At 62.3% G+C, this 10,201-nt stretch overlaps 1 protein-coding gene and 1 pseudogene across 2 annotated transcripts in view; one reads left to right on the top strand and one right to left on the bottom strand.

The window, feature by feature from the left end:
- Nucleotides 1-3,826: 3,826 nt before the first annotated feature.
- LOC108543363 (uncharacterized) lies at nucleotides 3,827-4,624 on the bottom strand (annotated as a pseudogene).
- A 1,241-nt stretch (nucleotides 4,625-5,865) lies between these two features.
- Nucleotides 5,866-10,201, top strand: part of ADGRA1 (adhesion G protein-coupled receptor A1) — a 41,412-nt gene continuing 37,076 nt past the window's right edge. For both annotated transcript variants that reach the window (XM_017893868.1, XM_017893867.1), the window contains exons 1-2: nucleotides 5,866-6,107; nucleotides 6,691-6,894. In XM_017893868.1, the coding sequence (XP_017749357.1) occupies nucleotides 6,892-6,894 (3 nt within the window). In that variant the 5' untranslated portion in view covers nucleotides 5,866-6,107; nucleotides 6,691-6,891. The remainder of the gene's footprint in view (nucleotides 6,108-6,690; nucleotides 6,895-10,201) is intronic.

Here is a 10,201-nt window from a genome sequence, read left to right as displayed (position 1 = left end):
CAGCAGCCAAGTGCACACCTGCCCCTCACACCCCCCACCCCCGACACCTGCGTGGCTCCCCTGGTCTGCAGAATGAGCAGAATCCGACACCCATCCAGCCCGCCCCACCTGATCCCAGACTGCCCCAGGTGCTCTCTGCCTGGGTCCTGGGTGGGTTCAGTGAGCGAGGAGGCCACGTGACTCCTCCAGGGCCACCAGCAGGAGCCAACAGGAGCTGTGGGGGCCCCAGGCCACACCAGGGACCCCAGGAGCTTGTAGGATCGGGGCTCTGCGTAGGGCCTCCCTTCCCATGAACACCCACTCAAAGCCTACTCCTGCCTTCTTTCAATACTCTCCACAAGCCTTCAGCAAAACCAAGGTTCACAGCTTGGAGAAGGGAGGCCTTTATGCCTTTTCCAAGGAGGAGAAGGTACCTGAGGCCCAGTGGGTAGAGGCCTACGAGACCCCACAGCCTTGGCCTGAGGTAGGCATAGGATGCTGAGACAGCGCACACACCCTTCACACAGCTGGAACCCTGACCCTCAGAGTCCGCCCCACAGTACAGGCTGATGGAACCCTGCAAGCCTGGATGCGTGTGCCAGGGCCTTGCACTGGACACAGAGGCCTGGCCGAGGCACCTTGGATGCAGGCCCTGTGCAGTGAGGCCTTCCAACGTAAAACCCACCTGAGGGGCTCATTCTGCAGGGGCCCACAAGTGCCAAAGGGCCTGTTCGCCACACGTGGTGGTCAGTGGAGCCATGTGAGGTTCCCCAGGGCCTCCTGCCTCCGAGGGAGACTGTGCTCGCCCTGCGTGCTCTCGGGGGCTCTGCTGAGTGCTTACTAAAGAGGCAGCAGCAGCGAGAAGATTTTAGGTTTGTTAATTTTATTATTTGGTTCTCAAACGAGGCTTCACCTCAGGGTAAGCACGAATCTGTTGGCTTGAATCTTGGCTAGGAATGGTCTGCACAAATTCAAATTGACGCTGGGGGGAGACCGCTGGTTGCCGTGGCAACCAGAGAGCCGTTTTTAATTCCGCTCGGTGAGTGGCGGCTGCTGCGCGCTGTCTCCGGAGGATGGTGGCCATGGGTCCTGCGCTCCGCGGCCAGGCTTCCCCCCGCCGAAGGCCGCCATTTCCCCTCTCAGTGGGCTTCTAAGTTCAGGCTCTCAGAGTCCCCACCAAATGGCTGGAAACGAACACTCTCTCAAAAGTGCTCCAAAAAGCGGCAGGTCCTGCCCGAGACACCAGTGACATGAGGCCATTGTTGCTCCAGAGTTCAGTAATGACAGCGAGCTCCCCACGCAAGTCCCTGGCAGCCACGGCCCCTCCAAACTCGGGGTCTGGGGAGGGGCTCACCCCCGGCGAGGGAAGATGGGGCTGGACGCTCACGCCTGGCGAGGGAAGGCAGGGGTGGGGGCTCACCCCAGGCGAGGGAAGGCGGGGCTGGACGCTCACGCCTGGCACCTGGCGAGGGAAGGCAGGGCTAGGGGCTCACCCCAGGCGAGGGAAGGCGGGGCTGGGGAGGGGCTCACCCCCAGTGAGGGAAGGCAGGGCTGGGGGCTCACGCCTGGCCAGGGAAGGCACCCGTCACCATCCTGAGCCTTCTGCGTCAGCCTGACCTCCAGCTCTGTTACCCTGCATGAGGCAGCGTCATCCCTGGGACTGTTTCCTGCTCTCCCACAAACAGCCTGCAGATCCCAAAGCCACAGGATGCGGAGAAGCGTGGTCCCCTGGCTGAGGCCTTGCAGGCAACACGGCCCACTCTCTCTGGGTAGGGGTGGGCCCAGCCCCCACTGTTCCTTCCCTACAGAGGCAGTAGCCGCAGCTCAGGCCCCGAGGTGGGACTGTGGCAGGAGCGGGCGGCCACCCACGGGCGCCCCACATCTTGTGTCCACCAGGAGATCCCCTCAGCGGAAGGAAGCCCACGTCCGCTACTAAGAGGGCCGAAGGCTCCTGGGGGGAGGCAAGGTTTCGGCCCCAGCCCCAGCGTTTCGGAGGAGGTCCAAGTGGCCTCCCCAGTTAATGGGGCCAGGTTCCCCCGTTAATGGAACCCCAAACTGACCTTTCCGGAAGGCAGGCAGAATCGCAGAGCAGTGGGAAGGGCTGGAGGGTCCCGTGCACCCGAGACCTGTGAGCTGGGGCCTCGGGTGCCAAGTAAATGACAAAGCCCTCGAGAGTCGCCTCAGAAGTGGGGTTCTCAGTGCTGTCAGGGCGACGCCCAGCAGCTGTTTCTTTGGAAGGTCAGTGTTGAAGGCGTTAGGATTTGTATCAGGAAGAACTGCCGCCCCCGTGCCAGCCCCACCTCCACCAAGGCCAGCTGGGCTGCGTTCAGACTGCCTGGCCCTCCGCAAACCCCTCTGCAAACTCGGCCATTTCTTCTGAGAACATGTTTCCTCCCACAGTGAGGCAGGAGCCACATGCCTGCTTCCGTGTGGACTGTGAGTTGCGTGTTCTTACAGTTTTAAACCATCAGAAAAAGTCAAAAGAAGAATAACCCTTCGTGGCACGTCTGTGGGTAACGCTTCGTGGCACACCCCTCGCTGGTGTGCTGCCCGCAGTGCTGAAGCCGGGAGGAGGCTGCCCTGATGGAGAACGCAGCTGGAGGGGCTGCAGTGGCCAGCCCCGGGCGTCCGCTTGGCAAGGCTGCTGTCCGCAGTTTTCTATCGAGCACTCGTGGAGTTGCTGCTGAGAAAGGGGTGGTGTAGGCGCGGTGACCATGACCAGCACTTGGCCGTCTGCGCTGTAGGCCAAGGAGGCCTGCGTGGGCCCACCTGGCTGCAGCAGGGAGCTGAGCCTCCCTGAGGAGGAAGGAACCATGCCTGGGGCAGCAACAGCAGCTCCTGCCTGCGTCCCTCACGGAGTGAGCCGACTCCTCGATTCCTCGCAGTAAAGCTCTTCACCTATGTAACTATGTATCATGTAAACAGGAACGTATCCTCCAGCTCTGCAACTCTGGTGGAATCCAGGCGATACCTGGTGAGACACCTTAATAAACACGTAAATAGACTGCCGTGGTGAGCACCTACACCCACGAGGCAAGCATGGGGCATTTTCCTGGCTAGGAATTCCATCTTTTTCACCACGAGACTCGTCATGGACTTACATTTTGAAATAGCATTGTTTGGGTTTGTTAGGGTTTTAAATTTCATTCTTCTTTGCCTTATTTCCATTTCCTGGTCTTTTCTATCTTTTTTCTTTTGTTTTCCTTTATTGGGGAGGTAAGAGTCAGGAAGGCAGGCGGCACCTCACCCGTGTGCCTGCAACATGGACAAGATGCTTCCCTCCGGCCAGGACTGGAAAAGTGGGCCCTGTGGCCAGCCAGTGCCACGGCCAACCCCGCAGTACAGAAAGTAGAGGCTTTGCTGATGAACAGCCAGCAGAGAGAGGGCGGAGGGCCGAGGGCCGGGGGCCAGGGGCCGTGACATCTGGGGACAGGGCAAGTGCTGACGTCCCCGGGCTGCAGGGCAGGCGGTCGCCGGCTCACCTTCTGAATGCCGCCCAGAGGCCTGCATGATCCTCCAGGGCGGCAGCTCCTTATCCCGCTGCACGGCGCCCGGAGACTTCTGGAACGCACAACTGCAAGTGGGGTCTAACCAGCAACTGGAAGAGCACAAGACTGGAAGAGCACGTGACTGTCCGTGCCTCGGTTTCCCCATCCACAGGCGTGCCACCAAGGCTACCATGTGGGACTGCTCAGGAGACAGTGCCCGGTCCCCAGCACCACCCCAGAGATGAGACCTGAAGCAGGTGCCTTCCAAGGGCAGCTCCAGGGAAGGGCTGGCAGAGCAGCGGGGGAGGGGCCCCGGGGGCAGCTGTGAGTGGGCAAGAGATGCCCAGCGCCCCCACCCCTCACAAGACTGAGCCCCACAGACTCTGCCCGAGGGCAGCTCTGGGACACGTGCCAGTGCCAGCTCCCCGGGGATCCCTCTCCTTCACCCAGGTTAGCACTGGGTGTGGAATGGGGGGGAACCCTCCCCGGTCCCAACCACCACGTACAGGGGCAGGGGACATTCACAAGCCAGTGGACCTGTCTGCCTCAAGTGCCGTACCCCAGGGCCCCCACAGCACCTGGTAACCTTCTGTGCATCCTACCCAGATACCAGGGGCCTTCAGGGCTTTCCCTTGGACAATCTTTCCCTTTGGAGCCTGTGGGGGCCCAGCCCAGGGCCCAAAACCAGCTGGGACTGAGAGGGGTAGTGGGAGCTTCTCTAGGGCCTCCCAGAGCCTGGCCGGCTCCACCACCTCCCTCTGCCTCCACAGCACCTTCGAGAAGTTCCCCGCAAAGCCCCATGGGACTCAGGGCAGGGCTCAAGTCCATGTGCAGGGAGAGAAACAAGCCAGGGCCCCCACACCAGCCGGGGCCTCCGCTGGGCCCCAACCGTGATGTGCCAGGAGCCCCCGGGAAGACAGGTTGACGTGTGCTCAACTTGGTACCCCTCACCTGGAGCAGTCTCTGTGGTGGGAGCTGCTGGGTGCAGGAGTAAGATGTCATGGAGACCCCTGGCCTGGGGGCGCTGGGGGCAGAATCCTCCCCTTGCTGCCGGCCCCTTCCCAGCCCTCTTGTCCAGGACCATCACCCAAGGGTTACCAGGGGGCTCTGAGGCTCCAAGGGGGAACAGTGTCCAGGGAGTCAGGGCGGCCAGGGTCTGGGGTGCCTGGAGCGTCTCCAACTGGGAACTGGACCATTGCCCGCCTGGATCCTGTGTCCCTCAGCTAGAGTTCAGGGCCCATCACAGTGTCCTCACAGAGGGGCTCTGGGGACACCAGCTAGATGGGGGGGAGTGAGGCCCTAAGGGAAGCGGAACGCTGTCACCCCTGCATCTAATTCTGCCTCTGTGAGTCTTCATGACAACCCCCCACTAGTACATCCTTCAGGCCCCTCAAAATCCATGGCAGCAGGGCCTGGGGATCCCCTGAACAGGTGCCAGTGCCAGAGAACCTGGGGCAGAAGCAGCCATGCAAGAGTGGAGGCCAAGGACGGAATAGGTGGAGGGGGAGTGGGGTCACCCAGGGCCAAGGAGGGAACAGGTGGAGGGGGTGTGGGGTCACCCAGGGCCAAGGAGGGAACAGATGGAGGAGGAGTGGGGTCACCCAGGGCCAAGGAGGGTACGAGTGGCGGGGGTATGGGGTCACCCAGGGCCAAGGAGGGAACAGGTGGAGGAGGAGTGGGATCACTGAGGGCAGTTCCTGAGACTCTTGCTGAGGTTGCCACCAGGCCAGCATGTGCCCCAGAAAACTGATCTTGCGACGAAAACTGGAGTGCACTTGGACCCACTTTGTCGGGTAGGAGGTCCCTGGGGGCAGGATAGGGGCCTGCGGGCTGTGCACAGAGCCCACACCTTGCTGCGGGTGAGGCTGGGCTGTTCAGCCCCTGGCACCCCAGCCTCCACACTCACCTTGGCTCTAGGTGCCCGGCTCTGTGGCCTAGGATGCAGGAGGGTTGGGGTGGAGGGACAGGGACGCTTTCTGCACAGCCACGGGCCCTGTCTGTCTACACCGGCTGTGTCTGCCCTGCTGACTCACACTCAGACGGGTTCAGGACAGGTGCACCTCGGTTCTGACATATCTGGACTCGAGAATGTTAATAAAGGATGGAAAATTCCGTCCAAATTCATTTTCTTGTGTATAGTTCTGTTCTTGCAGCTTCTCCACGGATGGAGATCTCCTTTGGGAATAACACAGGGTCGTGCAGTCCGCCCCCCGGCGTTTTCAGGCGAGGGTCCGGTGCTGGGGCGCGAGCGCGGAGCCGGGTGTCTCTTTAAATGCGCTCTGCAGTGTGACGGCGGCCGCCCGGCTGGAAGAGCCATCCCCGCCCTGCGGCAGGAGCCCGCCCGCCGCCATCGCCCGCCCCGGTCCCCATGGTTACGCGCCTGCCTCCGGCCCTGGGTCCCCCCTGTCGCCGAGGGAGGTACTCGCAGAGGCGGCGGCGCTGCTGGCCGGGCCGGGGCCGCCCGTGCGCGGGGCGGTGACTCACCGGCCGGCGCCGCAGCCCCGCAATCTGTTGATAACTCGCTCCCAGCTCGGCCGCTGCCCTCGCGAATGGAGAGCGGGTCCCCGGCGGGGGGAGCGCGGCGCGTCCGTCTCTAGGAGCGCGGCCCGGCCGCCCCGGCAGCCGCTTAGGCCACAGCAGGTGGGAAGGACGAGAGGGTCTGGGCGCGGGTCTGGGCGGCGGGAGGGACGCGCGCGGCCGTGGCTCTGCAGAAACGCTCCCGCCCGGGGTGACGCCGGCCGCGGGGAAAGAGGCTCCGAGTAACTTTCGGCTCCGCTGGGGCGGGAGGAGCAGCGGATAATCCAGGGCCCCCGCCCCGCGCGCCCGGCCGCAGCTCGAGCCACATCCAGGCAGAGCAGGCGCCGCGGCCGGGCTGGGGCGGGCGGGTCACTCGGTGCCCGTTCCCGGTGCCAACGCCTCGCGCGCCTCTGGCTTTGTGCAGCCCCAGACGGCTGAGTTTGGCTCCGGAGCCGGGAGTGGGGCGCAGATCGATTTTGAAACATGGAGAAGGAGACGCATCTGCCGCTGGCACGTTCGGTCCGAGCCCCCCGCCTCCCCCCGGTCCCACCGGCACCGCCTCCACCAGCCCCAGGCGCAGCCCCGGGCCGCCCGCGGAGGGGAGGGGGCGACAGGGGCCGCAGCTGCTCGCCGGCGGGGTCGGGGCTGCGAGCTGCCCTCCGCGGGGACCCTCCTCCCGCCCCGCTGACCGCCGCTGTCTTTGCAGATGGGAGCAGCTCCGGGACTGCGCCCCCCCCGCCACGGTCACCCTGAGGCCCGGGCCCGGGAGCGCGACCTCCTGGCCGCCGTCTGGGACTTTGACCTTCCGGAGGCCATGGAGGCTGGCGGGGAGCAGGGCGCGACCTGATCGCCTCCCCCTGGACGCCTCCTCCAGCGGCGCTCACGCTTCGGTAACTTTGCAGCGCTCATGGTGAGTACGGGGGTCCCGGGGGTCCTGCAGCTGGGGCTGGGCCGCTGGGGGGGCTCCGCCCGTTCAAGGACTCCCAGGCTGGAAAAGTTGTGGAGTCGTGAGCTGGTGACCGGGCTTCCGTCCGGGCTCAGTGCCGGGGTGGGAGGCTCTATGCGGTGGGGGCCGGAGACAGGCCGCGTGTCTTGGCGCCTCTGCTCCGGGGGCTGGGTGCTGGTCATACTAATGAGTTGCAGGCATACAGCAATGTCGAATCATTTAATCAATGGAGGTGACGTCCCTCCCGCAGAGCGGGCATCCGTGCCCTGTGAAAACCTGGTCTGTGCCTGGGCTGAGGTCCCTGCCACCCCAGGCCCCTCCAGCCTGGTCACCAGGCCTCCCCCACGCCACCATGCCAGCCCCTTCCCATCAGAAAGTTGATGAAAGGCAGTGGGGACAGACGTAGGTGGGCTTCAGTGGAGGCTGTGGCGGAGAGAAGGCGGCCGCACACACGACAGGCACGGGAAGGGTGTTTCACCGGGAAGGGGCTGGTGGCTGGCAGCTGGCTGGAGCGGCAAGCGGGACCCATCCTGAGTCCCTCCCTGAGGCTCCAGCAAGCTTTTGCTGCAGTTGCTGAAGGTCTGGGCTCCGGAAGGGCTGACAGCTGAGTGCACAATGCTTTGTGTGTGCTGGTAAGGGGCAGCTGACAGGCGGTGGGGACCCAGGGCACGTGCAGAGAATGCTGATGGCCCCAGAATGTGCGGCTGCCACAGACTCTGGCTGGCGTGCCTCGGAGCAGACCCAGTGTTCCCTGTGTAAGGAGCCATCCGTCTGAGTCACTTGTTCATTTTCTTCTTGTTCCATTCAAAATGTCCAAGCAAGAGAGATGCCTTTGCCAACATTCAGTATCATCTTCCAGCGGCTGCTTCACCCTGAGGCTGGCTGAGGCCTCCGCACTTACCTTTCAGACACCTGACAAGGTTGCGTGTCCAGCACCGGCAGCACCTCAGGGGGCAACAGGCCGGCCCCAGGGCTCCTGCCCACCCCCGGGCTCCCACCAGCCTCAGGAACCATTGCTGTTGTCCCACAGGTGCCACACCCAGCCCAGCCCCTAGGCCTCCCACCAGCCTCAGGAACCATTGCTGTTGTCCCACAGGTGCCACACCCAGCCCAGCCCCAGGCCTCCCACCAGCCTCAGGAACCATTGCTGTTGTCCCACAGGTGCCACACCCAGCCCAGCCCCAGGCCTCCCAGTTGGCAGAATCCGTGGCTTTTCAGCCTCAAATTCAGGCCCTTATTTGCAAAATGGAAAGCTGTCATTGACAGAGGACAGTGAATGGAGAAGGGCTTCTGAAGATGAGGGTGCTGCTGTAGCCCGGGGATCCGTCTCATCCCCTTCCTCGCCTCCTCCTCTCTAACCCTTGTTCCTTCTACGAAAAACTGTGCAGGGGCCTCCCCAATCCAAGAAGGGCACTCTTCTGTCACAGGCTGAGCCTGTTCGTGCAGTGTCCTCTCAGCTCCGGGCTCCTGGTAGAGCTTCCTGCTACCACCTCCTCGGCCCAGGGCCACCCGGTCCCAGCCGGCCTGGCAGCCCAGAGCTCCTGCTTACCCAAGACTGTGAAAGCCTGTTGAGTTCGATCTGCCTGGATAGTGTGGCATTTCAGCAGCTCACTGGGTTTTTATTCACAACAAGTAACATTTGCACCTGAGAGAATCTCTGAAAGGGACAGAAAGTGGGTGGCGTTGCCCTCCTGTGCTACGTCAGCCTGGTACAGCACTTTTCTGCATGTGTCTCCAAGTTCACAGTGTAGATACCTGGGCAGGCTCACCCCATGGCCGTGGGGTCTTGGGAAGAAAGCCTGGAGGCCATGGCCAGGGCAGGGTGGCCCTGACTCTGCCTGTCCCATTGCTGTGCTCTGGGGTACTCCTGACCCCTGCCAGGGGCAAGTTGACTGCTGAGCTCCCAAGTGTAAGGGCATAGGGCACAGGTCACAGGTCAGATTCTTTGGTGGCATCGCTCCTGGCCATGCACGAAGGCATGAGCCAGCCATGGATTCTGAGCTGCTGTCCAGCAGGTTGGCTGGCCCAGGCCGTCCTCCCAAAAGGCTGGTTTGTCGGCCTACGGTGCTCTACAGGATGGACAGTTTGCTCCCCTCTGGAGGACCTGCAGGCCACGTACCCAGCGGTTAAAGCTGGGGCACCTCCTTCTGCAAGCTGTGTCTCCGTCACCACTGTTAACAAGCAAAAGCAAACGTGAACTTGCCTCTGTCTCCGCAAGGGGTGCCGTCAGGACTTAAGTTCCAGCAGGCTGCGAGATGGAATAGGTGTCCCTTTGCACCCTGTAACCTGCAGTCCTCACACTTAACCCGGAGAACAGTTGTTCACGAGGAGAGCCAACTGTCAGTCTTTGGAATTAGATACAGCTGCAGAGCTTTTGCCTTCCCTGTGACCATTTCCCTCAGAGGATGGGAATCTGGTGGCCTCACCCCCGGCACAGACTCTCGCTCTCCTAGTAACACTGTTCGTGGCCAGAAATTAAACAGAATAATAAGATTGGCATGACTGATGTGGTGTGGTGTGTGGTGTGGCTGGTGTAGTGTGGTTTCTGTGGGTTGAGGTGATATGGGCTGGTGTAGTGTAGTTGCTGTGGGATGGGGTGGTGTGGGTTGGTGCAGTGTGGTTATAGGGTTGGGTGGTGTGGCTGGTGTAGGGTGGTTTTTGTGGAATGGGGTGGTGCAGGCTGGTGTGTGGTTGCTGTGGGATGGGGTGGTCTGGGTTGGTTTAGTGTGGTTGCTGTGGGAGGGGCAGTGTGGCTGGTATACTGTGGTTGCTGTGGTTTGTGGTGGTGTGGGCTGGTGTAGGGTGGTTGTGGGGTTGGCTGGTGTGGCTGGTATAGTGTGGTTTTTGTGGGATGGGGTGGTGTGGGCTGGTGTGTGGTTGCTGTGGGAGGGGGTGTGGTGTGAAGATGTCGTCTGGCCCTTTGTGGCTACTTTCATTCCACAATTGCAATATTTAGGTGCAGCTGGGGGCATGAGCTCACCCTCCCTCAGTGCTCAGCCCCGTGCTGGTGGCACCACTGCTGGTCAGCATCTGTGTTCTGTGTGGTCACCTGAGAGCTGCCAGCTTCCTGTGAGTAGGGTGGAGGCTCTCAAAGGAGACTCGACAGAGCCCCTTCCAGCTCTCAACTCAGGGCTGACTCTGGGTCATCGGAGGCGCTGTTTGCTGCATCCTGCGGGTTCCCAATGCGTGAATTGAGTGAGAGGCCAAGACTAACCTGCTCCAGCTTGGACTGGGGGACCCTAGAGACCAGGTGTGTGTGGGGAGCTCCTTG

Source organism: Rhinopithecus bieti, unplaced genomic scaffold, assembly GCF_001698545.2.
Source record: "Rhinopithecus bieti isolate Rb0 unplaced genomic scaffold, ASM169854v2 scaffold_24263, whole genome shotgun sequence".
NCBI classification, from domain to species: domain Eukaryota; kingdom Metazoa; phylum Chordata; class Mammalia; order Primates; family Cercopithecidae; genus Rhinopithecus; species Rhinopithecus bieti.
The sequence above is the reverse complement of the archived record's forward strand: the minus strand, read 5'-3'. Positions and strand labels throughout refer to the sequence as shown.